The sequence below is a fragment of the Pholcus phalangioides genome, unplaced genomic scaffold (assembly GCF_987345545.1).
Source record: "Pholcus phalangioides strain wild (caught in Gottingen) unplaced genomic scaffold, Ppha-v1.0 ptg000015l_1, whole genome shotgun sequence".
Taxonomy (NCBI): domain Eukaryota; kingdom Metazoa; phylum Arthropoda; class Arachnida; order Araneae; family Pholcidae; genus Pholcus; species Pholcus phalangioides.
The window spans coordinates 6927471-6954961 of record NW_028301608.1 but is presented as its reverse complement, the minus strand read 5'-3'; the positions used below and the strand labels follow the sequence as shown (position 1 = coordinate 6954961).

The 27491-nt window shown below is 36.0% G+C and overlaps 1 protein-coding gene across 1 annotated transcript in view; it reads left to right on the top strand.

Moving 5' to 3' along the window:
- Positions 1–27491, top strand: part of LOC149075417 (SAM and SH3 domain-containing protein 1-like) — a 315786-nt gene that overhangs the window by 109407 nt on the left and 178888 nt on the right. Inside the window, exon 2 of the mRNA XM_089242704.1 lies at positions 27129–27272. Within this exon, the coding sequence (XP_089098830.1) occupies positions 27129–27272 (144 nt within the window). The remainder of the gene's footprint in view (positions 1–27128; positions 27273–27491) is intronic.

Sequence of the window (27491 nt, the reverse complement as noted above, 5' to 3'; positions counted from 1 at the left end):
TTGTATTTGAATCGGTTGTTGCTGGGAGATATATTTGCGGAAATGACAACCATAATTAATGGAAATATTTAAACGATGATTTAACTTTTGTAGGATTTTGATCCGATAGAAAATTGTCGGAATGGATTTTTTTTGTAAAATGGATGAAATAGAGGGTGAGTCACAATAGCTCATGACGCATTCTAAAAAGTAATGCAGTAGAACCCTGATTAAACGAATTAGGTAAAACCGACATTTGTATCCGTTGAATCGAAAAAAATCGTTGTATCGAGGTTGATAGCAGCACTAAGTATGTACATAGATTTTTTATGTAGGGTATGAAATGAACACAGATATAGGGCCTTTAAACAGAAACTTCTAAAACATTCATTGAATCGAGGCACTCATTAAATCGAAGTTTGTTGTCTGAGCCCGACTGTATAAAATTAAATTGCGTTGAGTAATTTGAATTTACGAAAAGTTTTGCTTGGACAGGAAAACTGCCAAGAAATTCATCTTGAGATTTCATGAATTTGCGGCATGAATGCAACTATGTGTTGTGGCAAGGCTCATTAATGAGTGAGAAGGCAGAAAGAACTTGTTCATGTCTAAATATGATCGTTGATGACAGGGCCGGTCCTAGAAATTCTGCCGCTTGAGGCAAATAGTATTTTGCCGCACTTGAGATACGATTATCTGAAAAATTTTTTTTTCCTTCCCTTTAATTACCATGATACAGTGGTGCCCAAAGTGTTGGTCTTGACCCCCTGGGGGGGGTGGATCTATTGGGGGATGATCGGGGTGATCACCACGCCCCCCCCCCCCCAAGCGAAATGCGATAGTTCATGAAATTTTTGGAACTTCTATATGATAATATTGCATTCCATCAATCAGTTGAAAATGACGTGTATAAACGTTTTTGATTAAATAACAAATTTAAGAAAACTTCGACGAAAAAACGGGAACGACTCAAAAAAAGTCGGGACGGAGAAAAAATCGTGACTGTCTCGGAAAATACAGAATGTAGGACGTATGGTCACCCTATTGAGGGTTAATAATTTTTAGCAATTCACTCCTCCCAACAGCGAGCTCTAGATCCACCCATGCTAAGGTGAAGGGTTTAGGATTAAAAATGTCACGAGAGAATTTCCTAAATGGAAACGTCTTGATGAGAGTGTATATATCACAAATCAATATAAAATAACTCTGCTTTGAAGAGAGAGGGTAATCCCATATTGGACGGCTCCTGTTTATTTTTTTTCTGTGGGTTTTGAAAAATATCTGCCCTTCAAATTATTAATTGAGCTATTTAACACATATACCGTATTTTAACGTGTATAAGGAACTCGTTGATTTTTTGGGATTGAAACTTGGAAAAAAAGTGGAAAAGATGTATGCATAATACTATATCCATGTTTAAGAAACCCCTCCTATTTTCGAGTCCCAATTTTTGGCAAAAATGGGGTTACTTATACACATTAAAATACGGTATGCATACAACGCATTAAAATGCAATATAAAATTTACTGACAATAAAATTTGAAAAAAAAAACGCTTATTCGATCAAATATCCCAAATGTGCTTTTGCGCATTTTTATGAGAAAACATTAATTAATTAATATTTATTTTCTAAATCCAAAGACAAAATTTATTTATTGAAAATCCAAGAATCACTCTCCTCAGTTTTTGATTCTCCGCGTTATGTTGCCTGTACCAGTTGTTCTCATCCTATGGAAGTCCGTGGCCCGTTACGATTCCATTTTTTGAGTGGAAGGCCCAGTCATAAATACGACTGATTGGAAATGAATGGGGAAATGTAAAGTGATGATACACACGTAGCAATAAAGATGAGTTTTTCCTACCTTTTTATTTACAAGTTGCTGCGAAATTTTCTGGCGAAGTAGCAGCCCCGAGTTCATACGTTTGGAACCAGAGGCGAACGCAGGAGAGAACACAGGTGCCCTTAAGACGATCAAAAATTGAAAATATTTTCAAATATTTTACTAAAAGAATTAAAATATCGGAAGAAAATACCTTTAAACAGTATCTTTACCCATTTCTGTTAATTCAATATACTTTTTGAAGGTTAGTTGCACAAAATTTCCCCGGGAGAGATTCTTTGTGCTCCCCAAACCCAATGTGTCCCTCTAAAGGTCAATTTTGCTTACGAAAATGCTCGTGATCAGAGTATAGGGCAGAGGCTCCGACGTAAAGAACATTAAAAGGGAGGGGCGAAAGTTGCTCTTATTGTGTCGTAGGGATTTTTTCGACAACACGCTTGTTACATGGAATAGCTTGCCTTCTGATGTCGTGAATTCTCTCACGATAGGCAACTATCAAATTCAAGAGGAAATATGTTAAGATGAGGGGGAGTAATCGAAAAGATGTCCATATTTAAAGAATGATAACCATATTTCTACGAACAGATATTTTTTAGTTGTTTAGTTACTTTTTCTGGCTTATTGGGCAGCTGTATTTAGACCACGACAACCGTAATTTTATGAGATTTATCTAATACTATTTATTTTTATTTCTCCTTTTACTTTTTTCCATTCACCTTGTTGGACAATTTGCCTGTTGGTGTTTTTAATTTTGTACTTTGTAATATAAAAACATATTATCAAACGGTTTCTACTAAAAAAAAACAAGCCTCGTAAATCACAGTGAATAATTTCCAGTTTAACATTATGTAATAAAATAATAACACGTACAGCTGTTCCGAATCGACTATACACTTCAGAATCCAATTAAATCTTTGACAACGACGCAAGAAAGATACGACTGCAAAACCAAATAAAATAAAATGAATTGTAGTCTTATTTCTATTTCAATTAAACTTTAGACAAGTAAAAAGAAATTACCTTTTCCTATTACTAAAATAGTTTTGTTTTTCATCATGTGAAATATCTTATTTGGTAAAAAGAACGAAATAAAAAGTCCCATTCTATTCCGTTCATCATATTATTGGGTTTACTTAATGGCCCAACATTTTTCTAATGATGATAATAATAATAATTTCCATTTGAAATCCTAAAAAAAGGGATCTCTGTTTGCATTGCCGCTGTTAAATAAATGAGAGAAAAAATACTTTAAACAAATTTCTTTACTTCAGTTATTTGTAACATTCTTTCTCTTAATGTATGCATACAAATATACAGTGCATACACGTACTAGAAACTTTTATTCTTATCTTTGTATACGAAGTGATTTTTCTTTCCGTGTAGTACTCTAAATGGAACTTTTTACATCTTATGGCTTCGATTAACTTAAATTAAAAGACGCTGAAGGCGAAAAAAATTTTTTTCTTTTATATAGCCAACAATAGATTTTTATTTAATTTTGTCATTCCCATTTTTTTTTTCTTTCTTCTCCTGCTTTTTCTATTTAACTTGATTTTAATAACATTATTCCAGTTTAATTTGATTTTTTTTTTCGTATTTGAAGGCGTTATTGTATTTGCCATCCGTTAGGTGCATTAGAGAGAGAGCCTACTGTTTTCGTTTATAAGAAAATATATTAAACAAAAAAAAATTAGGATTTTCAATTTCTTTCCCTCCAAAGTGGGAAAATTGGATGAAAAAAAAATTTCCGTTGTTTGGGATTAATTATTGGTGATGTTTTCAGATGGGAATATTTGTTGAATATAGTGTTTTAAAGCGTTAATATTGTTATACTGATTTCTCCATTAGCGCTGTGTAGTTTATGTTAGTATCGTGATGAAAGTTAATACATCTTTATACAGATTGTGTCAACTTGTTTGTGCAGTGGATAGGAAACGTTCTGGAAACGTTGACTTTAGAAACATACTTTCAATTACAAAAAAAGTTTTCGAATAACGTGCAGTTAGTCGAAGTATCAAAATTTTTTTGAGGTGTCGTACGCTTAAAAAAATTATTCAACTTTTTATCTAGACCGTGTGCTTTAACTTCTCGTTGGTGAAATGCAAATGCGGTTCCGAGAAGACATTTACAAAAAATTGTATATTTGTAAATTCAGTATTAAAGGAGATATTTAGCTTTGAAGTTTCCTGCGTTTATCACCGATGATTGAGGGTGTAAGTAAATGCGTCATTTGAAAATTTCTTTGTTATTGAAAGTACGTTTCTGAAGTCAACGGTTGCAGAGATATCTGCTGTGCAAACAACTTGAGACACCTTCTTATAGTGCAAATAAAACGTACAACTAAAATATGGTATTTAGACATTGAAACCCTTCTTTTGCGGACTATAGCGTGACAAAAAAAAAAGTCCATAAAAGAGGGGTTGACTGCATCACAGGGGGTTCCTGTTGAAACTGTAAAATACAGTATTGACAATAACCGAAATGTTTCTTTGTTTGCAAATGGACGAAATTCTGCCGATATAAGATTCGTTTAAAGCTACGAACATGCATAATTATTGCACAGATACACAATTAAAATCACAAAAGAAATGTATTCATAGTTTATATACTAAATTTTTACTGATCAATCGATGTTTGGTGGCTTTTACTGAGTAGTCTAACTCCTTCAAACATTGTCTTCATGTGGTCCAGCTGTTGGCGACCTCTGGTATATATCATTGGCCGAATATCCCAAAACAATTTTTAGCATTTTTTTACTCCATTCTTCACACATTTTTTCACTAACATCAACAGCTGCCCCGCAAAATATCTTGAATGCAATTCCATCACGCGCACGAAAACGATCCAATAAACCATTTGAAGCTTTGAAGTTGATAATGCGAGTTCTTTTGCAGCTTCCTGAGGTTTTTCCTGTTGAATCGAGCCGGAAATAGGTAAGTTCTTGCTTCTTGCTGAAACAAACTAATCGTATAGAAGAGCGTCTTCGGAAATTTATTTTTTTCTTAGCTTGGTTTCCGTTTTTCAGCCATTCTTCTTACCAATGTTCCCTTTGCTTTAAAATGGATCATATCTGTTTCCCCCCGACATGAAATTCATTTGCAAGAGCACGAACTTTCATTTTACGTTTTCACTGTATCCGATAACAATATTTTTTTCTCTTCGGAATGTCTGTGTTTTTGTGATAGAGAGCGACAATTATACTAAAGCTGGTGATTTTAAACAGCGTTAAATCATGTAAATATACGAGCACAACCAGCAAACTGACATTTGAATTGCTGAACATGAAAAAAAAACTTCAAGCCAAAATTTCATTGAAAAGTAGCAGAAAAGTGAATCAAATATTAAAACGTGTGCTGCCATCTAGTGAACCATAATTTGAACCATTATTACATTATTGGTGGCCGTATAGGGGTTTTAGTCCAATAGAACGAATGACGAAAATGGTGTCCGTGACCATATCTGAGGGTGAGCGTCAAACAGGGTTCGAAATACACTACTTAAATAGGCTTTTTTGCCGGGATATTTTTATTTGGCCGTACAAAAGGGGTAACCGTTAAGAGGGGTTTTCACTGTATTAATATTAAATCAAAAGTGTTCTTGATACACGATTTTTCTTCAAAATGTCAATCAGTTAAGTTAATTAAAGAAGTATTTTTTAAAGAATGCCACCACAGCTTGCCACTGTGGTGGTCGAGTGGTTACAGTGCCGGACTCGTGATGCGAGGATCCGGGTTCGAACCCCACAGTGGTGGTCGGCTGAAGTTGGTTTTCTGTGGTTCCCAACTTCAAGGCGCAAATGCGAGCCGATCTCCCCGTTAAAAAGTCTCGCCACAGAGAGCAACAGTCCTACAACGGTTAATCATTCAACCATAACACTTCACTCATAGTTAGAAATACTGGGGGCAGATGGCAGCACTACACATAACAAGCATTACACCGAAACAAACTTTACGTCAGGTTGCACTACACGTACACGTACATTCCCGCATGTACCGATTCGTTGGGGGGTTCCGCGGGGGGGGGGGAGTGCATGTGTGGTGTAGCAGTAGTAGGTAGGGCCTCCAAAAAATGGCTCGGGGATCCATGATGTTCTTAAGTCAGCCACCTCGTTGGGCAATTTGCCTGTTGTGGCGTTGTATTTGTATTTGTATTTGTATTATCAAATATATTTCAAATCGAGGGAAATGAAAACGATTAGATAGTTTGAATAAACATTTAAATTAAACATAGGTATAGACGTGTTCGATTCCTGTTGATGTAAATTTATAACAAAAGCTTCGAGATACAATACAACTGAGCAAACGTGTATATCCAGAAAACCACTATATAACTTTGGAGGTAACTAACGCTAATACGCATAGCGATAGAAATTCCCAGTCCACTGTATTTTTATTTAGAAAACTAATATTAGAAACCTTGCCGAATTTTTACATACTTACAATTATAAATTTTGCTAGAAGAAGAGATTGCAAGTGCATCTGTAAAGGTATCACACATAGGACAGTTCCTTACTTGAGGTGGGGTTCCCTTAACCTTTTATAGCTTGACGGTACTTTAAAGCACCAAGTTAAATTATTTGTTTTGAACTAAGTGTTTCAAAAACATAGTTTTTTGTCTTTAATTAGAACTAAAATGACAAACCAAATAATTTATACAAATACAAATACAAATACAAATACAACGCCACAACAGGCAAAATGCCCAACGAGGTGGCTGATAAAAAGATGCCCATAAAAATATGGATGTCATATGTTTCAAAAATACAGCAACCCCATTAAAAATGCAATTAACACAAATTATAAACAATATATACACATGATAAAATATTATACAATGCCCATAAAGAATACTTATGGTTGTCTTATTCTAAGAATGGATAGCTTCTCGATTTACCCCAACATGTTTATCGTATTTCTTTTTAAACGTGTCAATTGTGTTACAATTTACTACCTCCGGGGGTAAGCTATTCCATTTATTAACAACCCTATTAGAGAAAAATTCCCTGCGACACCATAACCTTGCATTGTCCCTCACCAATCGATACTGGTGTCCCCTTGTAAAAGCAGTTGATTGGCGGTGTACTAAAAGTTCATGGTCCATCCTATCCATCCCATTGAAAATTTTGAACACTTCGATCATATCTCCTCGACACCTGCGTTCATCCAATGTAAACATATTCAAAAAATGAAGTCTCTCTTCATAACTCAAGCCCTGTGTGCCAATAAGGACACGCGTAGCACTTCTCTGCACCCCTTCAATCAAGTCTATGTCCCTCTGTAGGTATGGTCTCCAAAACCTTACCGCATACTCCAGTCCAGGACGAACTAAGCCTCGAAAAAGCGGAAGAATGACTTTAGGAGAACGCGAAGAGACCTTTTTGAAAATGAGACCAAGCATTCTATTCGCTTTTTTGACAACCACTGAACAATGTTCAGAAAACTTAAGTCGCTCGTCAATGAGAATTCCCAAATCGGTGACTCTAGTTGCATCCGGGATAGTGACACCATTCAACTCGTAAGAGAACCGTGGGTTGTTCGAACCAAAATGAGCGACCATGCACTTATCTACGCTAAACGTCATGCTCCATTCATTTGCCCATGCTGCAATCTTGTCTAAGTTGGTCTGGAGCAACTCCCTATCGCTTTCATTCCCGATTACCCCCATTAGCTTCACATCATCTGCGAATTTGCTAGTAATTCCATCGATACCCTGATCGAGTTTGTCGATAAAAAGTGAAAAAAGTATGGAACCAAGGACACTTCCCTGAGGAACTCCACTTGTGACGTCTGTCCAACCAGAGAATTCCCCGTTCACCATAACTCGTTGCGACCTATCTCTTAACCACGATTCTATCCAATTCAGCAAGTTGCCCCCTATTCCAATCTCGTGTAAACGCTTCAAGAGTTTGCCATGTTGTACCCGATCGAATGCCTTCTGGAAATCAAGGTAAACAACGTCGACATTTTTGCTCTTACCCAAAGCCTTAGTCACGTAATCATAGAAGCAAAGGAGGTTAGTTACACATGACTTCCCCTTCCTGAACCCATGCTGATTATCCGACAATACATTATTCTCGTCTATCCACTTCACAAACTGCCTTTTGATGATAATTTCCAAAATTTTCGAGAGGGAGCTCGTCAAACTCACTGGACGATAATTAGACACCACTTCTCTACTACCCTTCTTAAATATCGGAACAACGTTAGCCAGTTTCCAATCTCTCGGGACGATACCCTCAGCAACACTACTCCTGTATATCTGTGCGACTGGCCCCAACAATTCATTAGCACCTTCCCTGAGAACCCTGGGATAGATATCATCTGGTCCTGGTGCTTTGCTTGCACATACATTTCTTAGAAGATTTAGGACCTCCACGTCATCTACTTGAATATCGTTGAGGGTTTTATTACCCCATGCAACACCCGTATATCGAATATCCTTATCTCCATTAAAAACCGACGCGAAAAAGTCATTGAAAGCACTACACATGCCTACATTGCTCTCTACCTTAGAGCCTCCTATCGAGAGGGGACCAACTGTCCCCTTACATCCATTATTGACGTATCGAAAAAATGATTTTGGGTCAGAGCCAATGTTATCTGCCAACCTAGATTCAACTTCCTTTTTACTATCCCTTATCGCTTTCTTCAACAGTCTTCTTTTATCAGTAAACAATGATAGGTCACCACGTCCACTTTTATACTCTCTGAATGCTCTTTTCTTTTCAAGATAAAGGTTCCTCACGCTATCCGTGAACCATAGAGGGTGTGATGTACAAACACGCTTTTTTCGAACAAAGGGTATGACGTCGTGCAAAACAGAGGACAGCTTCGTACTAAATTCTTCCCATTGACTTACCACCCCTACTGATTCCAACCGGTCTTTGAAAACATCCGCTAACCTTCCTCTCAAAACATCAAAGTTAGTTCTCCGAAAACAAGGAACCAGTCTTTTGTTATCAACCTTACCCGAGGAAAAGTTACAGTGAAATCTGACGATACGATGATCACTGGAAGAAAACTCTTCCCCCACCGAAACATGTTCAACTAGATCCTCAGAACTAGTAAGAACTAAATCCAAAATAGCAGTACCCCTTGTGGCTTCTGATACATGCTGATACAAAAAATTTTCGAGCACCAACTTAAGAAAGTCTCTTTCATACTGATTTCCAGATGAAAGGTTCTCCCAATCAATACCCGGGTAATTGAAATCCCCTAGTATGAGAACCCTCTGTCGCTTACACATGTAGGAAATTTCATCATGCATTTTGGCAATGTAGCTTTGATCCCTATTCGGTGGATTGTAACAAACCCCAACAATAAGTTTATGACGTCTTTTGCTCTCAAGTTCAACCCATATGGTTTCAATATCACTTCTCTGCACGTTACACTCTCTAGCCTTCAAACAGGATTTCACGTATATCAACACTCCACCCCCTTTCCTATCAGATCTATTTCTCAAAAAAGTATCGTATCCTGAGATGTGTAAGAAAGATTCATCCCCATCGTTTGCCCAAGATTCTGTAATGGCTATAAGATCCAAGCCCTCCACAACTATCATAGTTTCTAAAAAATCTTTCTTATTACCCAAGCTCCTGGCATTTATTAACATACATTTTAATTTGCCCGGTGGTTTGTTGTCAATCGAGAAGCCATCCAAGTAAGAGGTGGGTAATTTCAAGTCAGTACTGTTGTGATTATCATTAACTAACCCGCATTCCCGACTACGTGGTCTGGGAGTAAAAAACCTGACCTAAGACTATCGTAAACCTCCCAGACCCCTCTCTTATTTAGATGGATCCCATCCGAACGAAGCCACCTATCGGTAAATGCGGGAAGCTCCAAGAACGTGACCCCAAGTGAGGAGCAAATGTCCTTCAGTCCTATATTAAACATAGTTTACATGATAACTATTTACGATTATCATTACGTTTATGCTTTTATTTGAATTTATTTTAATTTTCTTCTTATTCTACTTTTCACAATGTCGGATATAAAGGGGTTAAAAGAATGGGTATTACACATACGTCTCCTCAAATATCTGCAAATGTAATACATTTATCACATCTGTAATGCAATTTTTTCCATGACTATGTCACAATCATCCCTGAATTATTTTATGTGACTCGACACTTGGTCACTGCGAATAGTGAATGCAATTTATTTTTTGAGACTGAAATGTCATCAATCGGCAACAATGTTTTTTTAAACCTTTTTCGGAAACTCCGCGCGGCTCTAACTTCATTGACTTTCTAATAAGAATACCGTGAATAATGTATTTCTATTGCTAACCGAATTTCGATTATTCACTGCCAAATTTCTCTAGTAATTTCATTCGTGCCAATGTTACCCCAAATTGAACAGAGTGATGAAGGATGGAAGTTTTTTTTTTTACCACTGCAGCAGATCTCGAAGATGTCATCCATTAGTGAAGAAATATTGAGAAAAAACAACTGTATGACCGAACATTTTCGATTCTGGGAAAATTCTTGTGTAATAACTGCAGCAAAATTTTGATATGCGAGTTAATAATTAGCTTCGTAGCCGGAAAATTCACCGCCGGACAATTTACCGACAGGAAGATTCACCGACCAATAATTTACCGAATGGAAAATTCGGTAAATTGTTGGTAATTCGGTAATTGTGGACATCGACAACAGTTCAAGTGAATGAATGAGCGAGTGAGCTAGTGAACGAGTGAGTGAGTAAATGAGCAACACACACACATAATTGCCGTACTGCTAGAGTAGCATACATATCATCAACAGGGAGAGAGAGCTAAAAATTTGATAGCGACGGCTTTACTCAAGTCCAACTTGTTAGATGCGAAATTAATTACTGCAAAACCGGCCTCTCACTAGAGATAGCTCGTTCTCGCTCACTCACTCACCAGCTCATTATGTCACTCACTCTCTAGGTCACTTGCTCACAGGTCGACTCATTCTATCAACTTACTAGGTTGCTCACTCTGTTACACACTCAATCACACTCATGGAGTTGGGTAGGAAATGAAGGTGTCATCCATCGGTGGCCGCTTCAGGCTCGATAGGTAAAGAACTTCTTTCTAATTTTCTGTGCCCGGGATTCAAACCCGTGGACCTTTACGATAACGTTCATAGTGGAAGACGAGCATGAGGCCACTACGCGCGAACGCGCACGCACACACACTCTCTCTCTTCACTTACTGACTAGGTCGCTCACTCTGCCACATGCTGAATCACCAGGTCACGTACTTACTGACTTGTTCACTCATTCTTTCATTCGCTCATTCATTAGATCACTCATTCTACCACTGGGTCGCTCACTATGACACTCACTCACTAGTTTACCACGCACCAACTCCGGTCATATCGCCATACGGCAATTTCCAACCATTGAAGTTGGGTGGGAAATGAATGCCATATCTATCGGTGGTCACCCCAGGCTCGGTAGGGATAAGGAACTTATTTTCGATACTCTTTTCCGGATTCGAACTAGTGGACGTTGACGGAAACTATCGTGGTCTAAAACGAACATCTTACCATTGCACGCACTCACTCACTAGGTGACTTATTGTATCTCTAGGTCGTTCACTCTGTAACTCACTCACTAACTACTATATCATTTACTGACTCACTCACTCGGTCATTCCTCCCTCACTTGCTGGTTCACTGACTCGTGTCGGCGAATGTCTCTGTAATATTATTGAAAAAAAATGTTTTTCATTTTCTGTGAAAAAATAATTGCATTTAATTTTACTATGTGCTACAAAAGTTATACCGAAAAAAGCAAGGTTCCATGAACATGGGGTCGGCGAATGTAAGTCCGTGAATTTTCCTAGTGGTGAATTTTTGTCGATGAATCTTCCGTAAATCAAAAAAAAAAAAAAAAAAAACACACACACACACACACACACGTGTTTAAGAAAACGTTTTCGGGCAACGAGCACAAAAGGATATATGTACATATACACTATGTCCCAAATGTTCATGGAACCTTGCTTTTTTCGGTATAACTTTTGTAGCACATAGTAAAATTAAATGCAATTATTTTTTCACAGAAAATGAAAAACATTTTTTTTCAATAATATTACAGAGAATTTTTTCATAAAATAATACTGTATTTATAATCGTTAATTTGCTAAAATAACGTGTCGCAAAACCACAGAATCTATGGATACCGTAGCCCAGGCCGATAAGACACTCGCCTAAAGTACCAAAGCATGTTTAGAGGTGTCGCAAGTTCGAGATTCGACCCGGTTCATCTTTGTCAGAAATTTTCCTTACACATGGACACAACAGAAACGTTGACATGCCCACAGAAAAATATTGCTACCGCAGAGAGTAACCCCTCCTACACCGAGTGGTTAGCGCATCAACCTCTCGGTGAGTATAAAAAGGCTGCCGTTTGGAATCGGCAATAAATTGTAGGTCCCGGTCTAATTAGCCCTCGTGTGCATAAAATTACCATGGTGTGAAAAAAATTATCAAATTGTGGAATCTATTGAATGTAGGATGAAATGCTAATTTGAAACTCGTAATTGCAAGGCTTGAAGCCCATAAATGCAAGGCTTGAAACCCATAAATGCAGCAAGACGGAATAAGGTGCGAGAAAAGTTTTTGTTTGCTAAACGGAAAAAGCGAGGTATCTTTCTGTGAAAGATATTAACAATTTTGAGATTAAATTACGAAGTAAGCCTATTGAATATTTTTCAAAAGCTTTAAATCGTTGCAAAAGAAAAATTTATCACGTTCTAGCCAGAAAGATGCCCTTCCATCCAAAATGCCGTTCTAGAAGACCTCGATATAAGACTTCACACGATGATAGGTTGATGAAAAAAGAATGCTATATATCAATCTCGTGTTTGTTTATGGAATTTCTCGGTCCTCTGGTTTGAATATATCTCCAGTTAAGGCTTTAAGAAGAGTTAAAAAAACTGGTTTTATGGTTCATTTGAAAAGTCGTCCGTCAACGCTAGCCCTCTCATAGTCCCACATTCAAATACACAACGCAGTACATTTAGAGACATTAGAGTGGACTCGGATCCACGTCGCTGGTGGAGAGAAATAGAAGTAAATGGTGAAAAGAAATGTAATTTAGATGTCCCGATGCATGCACAAGGTGTTGTCACTATCTGAGGTGAAAGCTATGCTCATACTTAAGCAGACAGCATGGTGCAGGTTCTGTGATGGTGTGGACAATCTCCACATTCAGTGAAAACGCATATTTAGCAATCCTTGATATGAGATTGGACGCACAGAAACACATAGAGACACTAGGAAATCATTTCATTATTTGCGGTCAAATTTCAGGGGGGGGGGGACAGAACATTTTTCAGCAGGAAAATTCTCTCATGCCTATGTTCAATGTTCAATGTATTTCAAAGTTAAAAAATGTGACTACTGGATTGGACACCGATGGCTCCTAAATCTAAGCAATGTACTCATTAAGTCTACTCCAACAGGCGACAGTTCAGCTCGACGGACTGCTTAAAATATGACAAAAACTGAATTTTGGACCCACGATTCCTACAAAGCTTAGTTCTTTCAATGGAAGATCACTTGTTTGATGTCGTCCAAAATAATGGAAAAATTATTAGTTCTTAATCAATACGTGTGTTTGTCAGAAATTATAATAAATTGATTATTCCATAAACTTTTGGGACACGCAATTTTAACAAATTAACAATTATAAATACAATTTTTATTATTTTGTGAAAAATTCTCTTTATATTATTGAAAAAATGCTTATCTTTTTCGGTGAAAAATTTCATTTCATTACACCATGTGCTACAAAAGTTATACTAAAAAAACAAGATTCCATATACTTTTTTGGGACATGGTGCAAATAGAACAACGCATGATAAAAAAAATTTGAAGTTTCAATAAATTCTTCGAAAATGACAAACGCTTATGCATATTATACGTCTCCAATATACGATGTATCATTTTTTTATTGTAATGATACTGTCACTGTCATTTCTTTTTTTAAGAGGCTGGGATACAGTCAAACTGAATACGATGAACATACTTGCCTTGACGACAATAAATTTTCGAAGCAAAATGATATATTACTAGCATGACAGGTACATGAGAAAGACGTGTACGTTAGACATAAAAAAAACCCTAAAAAATCATACACAGTAAGAGAATAATCAAATGACAAGTAATGCAAAAGAATGGAATCCATTTTATCTGAAAATCTTTCTTCCGATGTATATTGATATTACTATAATCACGTTTTATGGGATAAATCACAATTTCTAAAAGGAAGGAAAATAATTAATGCAATTAGTTTGACAAAAGTGTTAAATGAAACTTTAAATGTTACGTGAAACTAACGAAATTACTCCTTTTTATGCAAACTTTTTCATTAGCAATTATAACTATTCCTGTGGTTATCATCAATAATATTAATATTAGTGAATTAACTAATAGTAAATGGAAGTATTATAACGAAGATAAGGTTTGGCAAAACTGTGTAATTCTGAAGAGTCACATGCCATTATTCCTGAAAAGAAAAGTTTTTAACCAGTGTGTGCTACCAGCGCTGACTTATGGAGCTGAAACATGGACACTTACAAGTAAGACGATACAAAGGCTACAGACAATACAAAGAAGCATGGAAAGATGTATGCTAGGCATCACAAGGAGAGACAGAAAACGTATGACTTGGATAAGAAGCCACGCAAAGGTATATGATATAATGGAAAGAAACGTTTGAAATGAAAATGGGCTAGACGTATTGCAAGAAGACAGGACAGCAGATGGGCCACAAGTATTCTGGATTGGTATCCCTGTGGTGCTAGACATCCGAGAAGGAGTCCCCACACAAGATGGATGGACGAGATCAGAAAAGTGTCTGGAGTCAACTGGATCGCTGACGCATCAGACTAATTAAAATAGAAAACTTTAGGAGACCGTCACCCAGCAGTGGATTGAAAATTGTTGATGATGACAAAAATTTATCCTTAGGCATTTATTTATTCAACAATTTTAATAGTATCGTATATTTAAAAAATTTATATTTTTCAAATTTATTTACTTTAGTTATTTCCAATTATTTTAATGTAGTATTATTAAAAATATCAATAATTTAGCATTATTAATTAGTTTAATTCAAGCATTCCCAACGTGCTCCTCGATGAACGTACTAGTAGAATGTTAAATGCTATAGACAAGTTAGTATCTGTGTGGATCTGGCATGCTATATTACATAAAATGTTGGTTTCACTGGAATATCACGTACTTGTAAAAGAACCGAAATATGTATCAAACTAGCCAAGAGATATCAAACTAATCAAACTTTACTGACCATCCTCAATCGCCATAAAGCGAATTTTTCAGTGTGTCATAATTTTCACCAGTATGCTCTCATATTCATTAATTTAAGTTACACGGAAAATTACAATTATATAAAAAAATTTTTCCACTATATGGACCTAAACCATATTTCACTTTATTTTGTGGAAAAAATATTTTTGTCAGTAAATAAATATTTAATGTCAAGGTGAAACTAAAATATTTTGCTAATGCTATGTTTAGCAAATGATAGTTCACACTACAATAACAGATGTTTTTTATTAAACCGCTCGTACAGTTGTCATACGAAAGAAAAACCAAAAAACACGGAAATAAGCCCAAATAATACCAATCTGAACAATATTTTAGTTATTAAAATAGGAAATTAAAAAAATCGAATAAAAATAAATACAGATCCCTTGAAATAGCAATTTTTATTTTCAACTATGAAATCACGAAACTTCAAATAATGAATTTCACCATTAATACAAAAAAAAAAAAATGTATTCACATCCGAAAATTAAGGTTATAAATTCTCCACAACCGCTAACAACACGGAAACATTATACAAAAAACAGAAATTATTCATACAAACATTTTTAAAAAATTCTCTAGAATTCAGAAACTCGATAATATTTTCACCTCTCAAAAATTTAAATTCCAACGAAACATTTTGAGTAAGTTACATTAATTCCCAGCGCATTGAAAAAACATCTGACGGGATGAAAAAACATCACACTACGTACTTCCTTTTTTTTTATATGTATTCCTCTGCTTGAAATTCTCAACAGTCTCTTACTGTTTGTTTTGGAAAGTATTCAAAAAAAAAAAACAAACTCTGATAGAAACTAAATACATACAAAAAGAAGAAAAGTTTCAAAGTTTCGTCCATAAACTATTCTTTATTTGTACAACAGATTACAAGAGTTTTTTTCTCTGGAAAATCTTTGTGTTTCACTTTTTTTACTGATTTTTATGCTGATTTCTTCACAAAGAAAGTGAAAAGAATTAACGAGATGGTGTTTTTGAATTTTTGGAATTAAGTCAGAGAAAAAAAATCGCCTTCAAAGAGATTAAATATTTATCTTTCAAATAAATAAATAAATTTAATACAATTGACGTAATAAACGAAAAATAAACAAGTGAGATAATGAATTCGTTATTAAATTCAAATTTTTTGCCGACATTTCTGACATTTTACGTAATAGAATTACGATTTAAATAAATGTTTTAAGCTCTTAAGCTGCTTGTGACGGGTGGATTTAATTTTAATCCAGTGTATGATTTCTTATTTCGTACTTTAGTTTGTTTAAAATACAATTTGAAAAATATGCATCGTGTTCATTGTTTCTAATTGTTGGTGATGATTTTTTTTATGTTCAATATCCTACGGTTTCAAATCCATTTAAAGGAAGAAAAGAAATCGATTCAAAAATAAACGCAATGAATTGAATGCTTACCTACTTTCAACCACAATCAGGGCTTATTGTCCCTTGCAGTTTGTCCCACTCGCGGTCATTTATTTTCACCGTCCGTGTATTTTTCACATGCTCTCGACACTGTCGGACACGAGGAGGCCAGTTTCATAATGATAAGGGATGTTTGAATGGCATACGTGATTATTGGTTACTTGTTATTCGACGATGACCGAAACTAATAAATCAAGAGCTTTAGTGATTTTGCTTGTTTAAGACTACTAGATCGCACATGCAAACATTTTCTGAGGAATTATCATTTGCAATTTGTGCATGTTATAGGTCGTTATAATGTGCATGTCATAAATCGGAATGGTCATATAGGTCAACATTTTCAGGAAAAAACATCATCACGAGAAAATGTTGGCTTGAAAACAGAGAAAAACAGATTTTTCATTTATTATTGCATATTTGAATTGTTTGAATTTTATGAATTATAATTCATGCAATCACATTACAAGTTCTATCTATATACGATATATGATGGAGTACCATTGCAAAATTTGCATGCCGTTACTAATCCTAAATTAAATGACACTTTAAAGTACAGGGTGCCCCGTAAACTCGCAAATGGTTTAAAAAATCATAAAAATTGAACGAATTGTTGCATTTGAATGTAGTTTGCGAAAAAGTTAGTCTCGCAAAGAGGAAATGTTTTTTATGCAAGTTAGTTAGAACAAATAGTTCAAGTTTTTGTGAATAGATGGCGCTGCATACAAGCAAATAACAGAATTCTCAACCTGTGAACCTTACTTCGACCTTTTCTGTGTCCAAAAAGTTCGTAAAGCTTCAGGCGGGGATTAGTGGCTGAAGTAAAACAAACTCATCAATAGCGCTTAATGCCTGATTGTCAATATCAATATAACAACCTTATGCAAGTGCAAGAAACAGAAATAAGCTGTTAATTGTACACCCTGCATTTTACAGGACTCGAATTTGCATATTTCCAGTGATTTGCTTTCGTGCATCACCCTCCATCGACAAAAAATCAAGTCATTTTTTGTGTCAAAAAAATCCCTTTTCCCAAACCTCATCCAAATACCATTCCTTTCAACTTTTATGAATTTTTAAACTGTAGTTATATAAGGGAACTGGAATAATTAATTGCTGTAGTTAAAGGAGGCTGCAATGTTTCCATCCAGCGTTTCACGCTAACAATGAGTGTTATAAGGAACTGAAAATCTGTCTCTGTTGTATCGGCTAGCGCCCTTGCCTGGTATGCAAGTGGACAAATCAATTTTCTTTCCAAACATTCGTTTCGGCATAACATCCAGAAAATTCAATTTCTCAATTTTTAAACTACGGATTTCTGGGACACCCTGACCTTGCAATTATTCAAGTTCTCTAACAATCAGATAGGAACTCCCGTTGGAAAGATGGTCTATTTAGTTGTAGGAAGAAACGGAGGAGAATTCATCGAGGTTGCTAGTACGTCGTTCTGACCACCGATAGACAGCGCCTTCACTTCCAACCCATCTCACTAATGGCAGTAAATTACAATATAGCGATATGGCCAGAGTTGGTGTTTGGTGAAGCAGTACGTCGTTCTGGCGCGAATTTGTTTTCATCGCCAAGTCGTTTCCACGTTGGAACCAAGCCTCTCCGTATTGGCAATGTTCATCTCATCGCCGGAGATAAAGGTTCCCCCCCCCCCCCCAAAAAAAAAAATTTCCAAATTTTTTTCTAATGACTTATTTTCAATTACAATAAGTTTTGTTCAACTTTAGGAAAAAATAGTAAATCCGCCATTCTATATCAAACTAGCAGTAGTACTTGGCACTACCTAGGTTTTTTTCACGTACTGGGAACATAGGGGAAAAAGTGACAAACCATTGTTTGGAAACCAAAGGAATCAAATTGACATTTCAAAAATCATTGTTGCTGAACAGTTTCTCCACCCTATCGGACCAACTATTGCCCAACTCTGACGAACTTTTAAAGCAGCTCATCGTATAAGTTGTGGTCTCCTTGGTACGCTTGTAAAATTTGGCAAAGTTTGGCATGAAATAGCAGATTTGTATAGAGAACATGCACGGAAAATAAATTTTATGTGCATGTATAAATGTCGAGATTTTAGTTTTACAGTGTTATCTTTGAATCAAATTTGAACTTTCTGTTATATATCAAAAGAAAACTCTAGGCCATAATAAGTTATCTTAGTGCAAACCACACATTTTTATGTCGATTGGTTGATTTGTTATTAATTTCGTATTTATTCTTGGCTTGATACTTACTCTTTGGAGATGCGGTCTTTGCGTGACGTCATTTTGTACTCGTTGGGATAATGGAATTCAAAGAAATCTTTAGACAAAAGAAGTTTCTAAACAAATCAGGTATCCGTAGTATGTCACGATTCGCCGTAGCTCCGTATTTTATGGTAGAAACTACGAAAATTCCGTAATAGTTGGCAAGTATAACCGAGCCTCTAGTTTTGTTTTGCGTTGACGCTACAAGCTAGTTTTATGGGATTCCAAAACGGGGCTTGAGGAGTTAGATGAGAAAGATTTGATGCTCAGTTTCTGAAATAGTTCGTAAGACAACTTTACTGTTCAGTAATGAATATCATAAACTAATATCACATGACGTTACCTACTACTACCACCTTCGACCCCATTACCTGGAGGGCAATGAAAAGAAGTGTCAATAAGAATGCAGTGACGTCGAAAAACCGGCTAGAAAATTATTCCCAATTCTATCCAAAATGATCGGAAGGTCCTATAAATGTTCGAGTGAATATGTCCTATTTCTAACAAAATACGGGCCATTCCAAACGTACTTGCATAGATTTAATATCTCAGATAATCAACTATGTGAATGCGGAATGGCAGTAGATCCTCATCATTATGCAACATCGGGAAAGTACACTCAAAAGCTCCATTTCAATATTGCAAGTCGAAATAATTACACTTTTGGAGGAGAAGCCAGTTTCAAAATATGAGCAAAAGGATTGGTATTGTATTTGTTGGAATCGACAAAGGGTTAACAATCCTCATCCTATCAAAGGATTGGTATATCTTGTCAGTTCTTAGAAGACAATTCAGATAAGATATGTAAGAAAAGAAAAACAAGAATGGTGCCAGTTCCACTTGTGTTGAGGAATTCTTAAGAATCGGACGAGTACTATATGGAGATTCGAATGAAATCATGTTGATATAATATAGGATATGTGTCATATCACACCAACGTTTTGCATATATTTGCATATATTATTAGCATGTATATTTGTATTCTCTACATTTGTCAATAGTTTGATTAAATAAAGTCCCTACTCATTACGGCAGAAATCATTCTTTAGTGATACGTGTCGAGGTCGAGTTCGATTTTTGGAGTCGAAGTCTTTTCACTTTCTTAGAGGACAAAATCTGTATCTTTAATATCTTTATCGGGTTTGAAAAAGAGCAATAGAAAATTTTTGGGGGGTAATCTAAGAAGAAACAATTTTTTCAAAGTCTAAGAAAAGAAGCTCCTTAAATTTTACCGAAACCAAATAATAGCAATATAAGGAGCCATCTTATTACTTGACCAACGACAAGAGAAGCTTCGAATCTTCATTCGAAATGCATTGGCTTGGGTTGGCGATGGGTGAAGGAAAATCACTTATCAAAGCGTCTTTTGATTACATTCTATTTTTTTCTTCTCACCGTTCCATTTTCAAACAGTATATTACAATCGAAATGAGCGAAAGAGCAATGAATATATATCAAATGTATTCTTTGAGTACCGTATCGAGCCAACGTCGCTTGGTGCAAAAGAAGCGAAGATTACAGTGTATGTGTTTGGCCACTATCACTCGGGAGAGCCAATCTCTTTCCCATCATTCGTTTCAATTGATTTTCCTGATGTTTCATCGGATAAATCCCGAAGAGATGGACCGAATTCTTGTGGTATAATGGAGTTTTCTTCGCTGTCTTACGGTGGTAACTGAAACGGATACCTCCAAATTAAATGACTATTTCTTTTGTATTTCCTGCACGTATTTTCAAGCAGTCGCTTACGATAATCTTTGCGCATTTTCATGAGGAAGAGCCATCGTATCCGAATCTAAGTTTTCTGACTTGTTTTATTCGAGCTTTGCATCCACAATATCTTGAAAAATTAAATTGCTGATTTCCTATTCAAATAATATTATATGTCGATCGAAAATATGTGTTATTCATTTCAATATGCGAAATACAAGAATAAATGATTTATTCCGTTTGACGTAAATATTAAGTAGCCAAAAAAGTTGCCACTTTACATATATCTTTATCAATTCCAAAGACGTAACTACATCACCTGCCCAACAAAGAAAATTCGATGTTTATAAGCGTATTATGAGATAATATATTTGAGTTCAAAATTGCTGAAAATTAGGACAACAATAGCATGTAAAGGACACACTCGAGAAGAAATTCGAGACATTTTTTGCAGTTGCAGTTTATTAAAACTCTTCTAAATTCTGAGACGTCCCCTTAACTTTTGATCGACAATATCTCAATGAATAAGAGACACAGGGAAACGACTTTCTTTAAGTTAGAGGACAGAAGGATCGTATAGAAGCTTTTATCTCGGTACATAGTAAGGTCTCTAATAAAATTAATGGCGTATCTAAAATGGATAAGTTATTTGAATACCTTTTTCTGATTGAAAGTGTATCTTTGAAATCATTGAGATTCAAGTTAAAGTTTAAAAACTTTTACTATGTGTATGTTTTTAAGTACACTGAATACCCCTTAATATGATCACATCGGGATCCGGCGTTTCTGATAGCAATAACCAACTGATAATTGTACCCGAAAAAATATCTATATCTAATCCCTACAGGGTAACAAAGTGTGTGTTGTTTGTGTTTATTTTTTCTTTTCACTTTTTTGTGTGGTCTACATTGTTGTTTGACATGTGTTTTGCCGTCCACTGCACTTTTGTGTTACTATTTGTGATATCTTTGAAATAAAAATATAAAAATCCTGGGTGAACCAGGATGACCACATGTTCCATTTTGTCGAACGGGACCAGTGGAAATGGCACAACTCCATTTTTCCTTTCGCACATAACAGGTTTCAAATATTGAATTGGTTTTTTTTTCAATTGTTCCGAAACAGAATTCCTCCTCCCCTCCTTCTTCAAGCTAATTTTTTTTCATTCGTAAATTGCGAGAAGTTAGAATGGAACTCTCTAATTTGTATCACGAATTGCGATGCTTCTTATAATGTGCAGTACATTTTATATATTCCCTTGTGAAAGTTTTTTGATCGAAAAATGTGGTCAGTTGAAAGAAACTGACCAAGAACTGAAGAAAGGGTTTTTGTCTTTACACATTCCTTCTACACGTTTCTTCACTACAGGAAAGCTATTGTAAAATCAGTGTTGCACATGGAAACACACACATAGCAGCTATTACGGCCCTTTTATGAACTGAAGAGTGCGGAAATTTTTATTAAATAAAGGCCCCTACACACGCTCAGTTATACCTGTAAAGGCATAACTGCGCAGGTATAACTGAATGGTTCGGTACATCCACATTACTCAGTTATACCTGTGCAGGCGAAGTCTCTGGAACAGCTTCTATAGTTCGTTTCAGGTTAACTTTGCAGTGGAGAGAAAGGTAGAGAGTGTACTCCTTCGCCGTAAAATAAAGTTCCCATAAATCGGAGTTTTATGATGATCATTTATACAGAATATTTCAATTTTTTTAATGATTTTGTGAAAAAAAAAGGGAAAAATATCGTTTTGAACCGATGTTTCTTCGTTTGAAATTTTTAAATTAGAAAAAAATATTGGTTACCATTATCTAAAAACCTATAGCAACCACAACGACACTTTCGCGGTGTCCAAAAAATCGTCCATACCTTACCGAGGCCGCGGCATCGATACATTGGTTAAGAGGCTTTTCTTGCCATAGCAACGAGTGATGAGGTTCCCTCGTAGCTTCCTCTTCACTGCAAAGTTAACCTGAAACGGACTATAGGTGATCTGTGGGGAAATTTTTACTCCTCGATCTCTTTCTTCCCGTCTGTCAATCAGTTCGGATTTTTTTCAGCGCGAGAGTTCTAAAATTCAAAATTTTCTAACATGATTTCCATAAATGATGCTTTGGATGTAGTTCAGAGTCGTAACTAGGCTGGGGCAACCGAGGCACGGCCCCGGGGTCTCTAACCGATTAGGCTAACCACAAAAAACAAACACTTATTTTGTATATATTCTTTCCCTTCTTAAGGGGGGTAAGAAAATATCTGCCCCGGGACCCCGAGAAGGTGTGCTACGACCCTGGTGTAGTTGGATTGGTTACGACAGTAAAAGTTATTACTTCCAGAAAAAAAAGAAAGGTTAGTTAGGTGAAAGGTTAGTTAAGGAAAAGGTAACAATTTTTGCTCGTTAAATTATTACAGGAATTGAAACTTGCATCGAAAAATTGACATAATTGCTCGATTAGTCTCGATTGCTCTTCTACTCGTCTTTTTTATGTGTATTGTTGAAAGTACATTTCGGATTCCGAGAATAACCCGGATAAGTAACTTCTTTTAAAATGAGAAAAGCTTTATAAATTCGTATCCGTGATTATCCGAATATTGAGAGAGAGACGGGGGGAGAAAGAAAAGGTCAGATAAGTGCGTAACCCTATAGTTAATAAACCATTTCTGAATCCTTCACGCACATTGTAAGTAACACTCCCCAGTACTAAATAGCTCCAATAATATATTAACTAGTACTGAAACTCCCCAGTTAAATAGGTACTGTAATTCTTTTATTCATTTACTTATCCGTTAAGCCCATACAACACTTATTGAAAAAATAAATGAAATTTTCTCAGTTGATCTGAGAGGTTTTTTTTTTGTTGCAGCAGAGAATAATGCTTAAAAAGCATTCATTACTTTTTATTATCAGAACATTTTGACAAAAAACGGAAAAAGAGCTTGGTTCATCTTCAAAATACTGTATGTGAAAAAGGATAGAAGCTTTCGACGCAAAATTTTGATAACAAAAAAAATTCCTGATAACGAAAAGGAATTTTTTTGCCACGTATTATAATATTGGTTTGTTCCGTTCTTTGCAAAAGTGGTATCAATACCCGGATGATAATATTATCCATGATTTTAATAAGCGACGTTTACTGTACCTTTGTATCATAAAATTTTTTCGTTCATTTCAGAAATGATTTATTATCATATTTTATGGGATTAACATTCTTTTGAAAAAAGTGAGAGAACTAATAAAAAAATTGGTTACATAATAGAAAGGACTTGCGCTTTTTAGTGTAACATTAAATACGCTCTCCTCCTTTTGTGAACTTTTACGTCTGCCCAGAACATTTCCGAAAGCACAAAATGATCGCTTTAAAAGCTATTAGAACACTATTAATCAGTCTTTGAGCGAATGAACATTTCCCCAGAGCGGAAATTTCGTTCGAAGCAGCGAAAAATAGGAAAAACAAAAAAAGTCGATGGGAAAATGGTGTTGGCCAGCACCATCGAAATTCTCAACTCCACAGTCTTATTGATTCTAGAATAGAAAAAAGAATGCGTTTCCCCCCAATCCATTGCCTTCCTATAAAGACATTAAATATATAAATGTGTGTATAAAAAAAGAAATCGAATTCTTGTAATTACGTGTCAAGTCATTTAAAGTGTATTCATCCCATGGTTTTTTTTTGGTTGTCCTTAATTGGATTCGTGTTGCTTGGCGACTTTGAACAGGTAATTAAGAATATATACATAAAAAAAGAATTTAAATTTAAAATTTTTGAGGTTGGAAAAGAATTTGTTATTTAGTAATTTATTTTCTAATTGGAAAATTATTTATCTAACAAGATACAAAATAGTGGTTTTCATATGTATTTATTTATAATAACCCCAGAAGGCATGAAATGCACTTATACTGAAAGAAAAAAAAAGTCAGTACGGGAAGCACTTCGCATACGGAGTCAGGTCGAAATCCCCAATAGTGGAAGCGAATCTTGCGTAGGAGGCACATACAAGTTCTGATGGAAGACTGTTCCATATTCTTGCCACACGGCATCTATATCTGTGGAAAAAGCAATCCCTTCTAGCCGTTGGTATTCTTATTTGGAAGCGATGCCTACGTAGGTTAACACGCCTGTCTATGATCTCAAAGAAAGGCTCTCTCGATGGTAGATAAACAATTTGGTGGACTAGTTTGTAGCACATCTTCAGATCTGCAGCGATTTTACGCCATTCCAGTGAGTGTAAACCCAGAAATTGAAGTCTCTGGCAATAAGATAGACCGCTCATGCCAGGTATTCGTTTAGTAAACGACCTCTGTGGCTTTTCGAGGAGCTGTATGTCCTTGATTTTGTAAGGGCTCCATACTTGCGAACAGAACTCCAGAGTCGGGCGAACGTACACACAGAAAGCATATGACAACGTATGCGCATCACACTTACGGTATGCCGTACGCAACATATATGAAATTCTATTAGCTTTGCAGACTATGCCATGATAATGATCAGTGAAATACAGAATGCGGCTCATTGCAATACCTAAATCCACGCATGTATCCAATTGCTGTAACGTTTCATTACCTAGTTGGTAATATTCGGGATCGGTGCGTCTACCTAAATGCATTGATCCACTTTTTGATGATGAAATAGGTAGCTTATACTGACAACTCCACTGGAAAAGTTGTTGGCATGCAATTCTTAGGCCCCTAGTGTTTTCCACTGGAGAGAACTTCTTCTAACTTCTCGTCATCAGCGAATTGCAATAAAGAGATGGGTGTCACAGCCTGAGTAATATCGTAAGTGTACAAAGTAAATAAGATCGGGCCTAACACCGATCCCTGGACAACTCCGCTTGGCACCTGACATTCTCTAGACATCACGCTGGCTACGCGAACCTGATGAACTCTGTCTGACAGCAGTTCGTGAATTATCCTCACAACTTTATCAGGAACCCCCATGCAATCTAGCTTCCTCAGTAATAGCAATCTGTCTACTTTATCAAATGCCTTTTGGAAATCGACGTAAATTACATCAATCTCTTGTCCAGAGTCTATAGTATTATGTATGTTATTGCCAAAGCCTGGAATTGGCCAGTTTTCGAATACGCCAATTTCGTTGAATATTGATCTGGTCTATGACTCCATAATTCTCTTTTTCACCTTTTACCAGTGAACCATTGGTCCTAGATGCATATTTCCAGTTAGAAAAAGTATTTTAATAACGTGTAGACATCAGATACGTCATTCACGTTGCAAGGGGTTGTGTAGTTATTGAAAAAAAAACCCTTTTCATGTGGACACCTTGTGCCATCCTATTCAGAATTTGTTGCTATGTCTTTCCTGAGGCCAATAAAAAATTTCACGTTTTAAGGGAAATATCCACTGAGATATTTGAATTCAATTTTTTTTGAGAAATTATCACGTAAACGAGGGAAAGTGTTGTCTGTTAGCTTATATATGCTGTCCTTTTCCAACTTTTCTCCGATCTTGTAATGGAAATATATCAGTGAATATTGCACTTCTCGAAACTTGGAATTTTTTTTGTTGGCATCAGGAAGGAAAGGCCAACAATTTTCTGATTGGGTTTTTGAGAGCAGGGTGTCCATGGAAGAAGTTAATTTTTTTTTTAACAACCAGACAAAACCCTTTGCAACATGGATGACGTACCTGAGTTCTACACGTTATTCGGATACTTTTTCTAATTGGAAGTATGCCTCTAGGATCAGTTCGCCAGTAATTTGCGGCAAAAAGGGACTTAGCTATGTGCAACCTGTATATCTTCAACCACACATTTTTCAGAAGTTATCGAATGGACTGCAATCTGCTTGGCTTCAGATAACTGATGATTCTAGCATCTTACTCTGTCACTTTCAGACAATCTATTAGCTGCACGGATTGCACAAAAGTCATTATTATGAATATTATCTGACGTTCACATTAATGCTTCTCAAACTATTTTATTGGTAGTTATCCTGAAAACTGCCGTTAAAAACTTGAATTCGATTAGCACAAAACTTCATTGATTTATCTTTCAGGCACGACAGCTGCATAGTATTTTGAAGCGTCGTTTGAAATGATGTATCGTAATTTTTACTGTCGAGACTATTTCTAATCAACTTTCAACAAGTGTAAAGTTATACTCCAATGAGCCTTGTCAGAGATTATTAGGTAATTATATCCAAACTTTACGTTGGAAAATACTCTGGAAGTATTTATATGAAATTATTCGTGTAAATACCCTTGATTAATATCTACAGGACACTCGTTAATATACATCAAAACTTGAAGGATGCCATTCTCATTTAAGTAATTGATCCTGTTATAACAAGCCAGTGACTCGAGTTTAACCATATTTTGATGGAGAAGACGGTTAATCTAATTTAATATCATAATCCGCAGTGAAGTTTGAAGTACAGAAGGCTTAAACGACATTTGGAAACTCATACAGAGCATACATATAACAGTACAGGTCAACACCGAGTTGTTCATTTATTATCCTAAATATGCCGAGCTTCCATTTTGGTGTGTTGTGTTTCCCGTTTCAAGTGTAGTTTCTCATTTAATGACTTATCATACAATTATAAATTAATGATATATGACCTAATTCACTGATTTCAGGAGCTTTCGGCGGCAGAGGTGGAGGTTTTGGTCACTGAAGTCGAGAGAAAAATGGTCGACGACTCGACACCTCGGGAGAATATCGTAGAAGTCATTCAGAGGATACTTCGGCGGAACGTCACAAATGCAAAATCATCGAGCTTGGTAAGTAACTTCTATTTGATTCTTTGGTTCAATTGATATTAGATTTTTTAGATAATTTTAGTTACTGTGATTAATACAATCCACGGATAAGTTATTTACTTACAAGGAAAGGGTCTCCAGATGTAGTCCTCAAAAAATTATGAAAAAACTTTAAGTGCATTCGTCTCACTCAAGGCCGTATTCAGCGACATGGTTTAAACTGCAGTCACAATTTTTGGA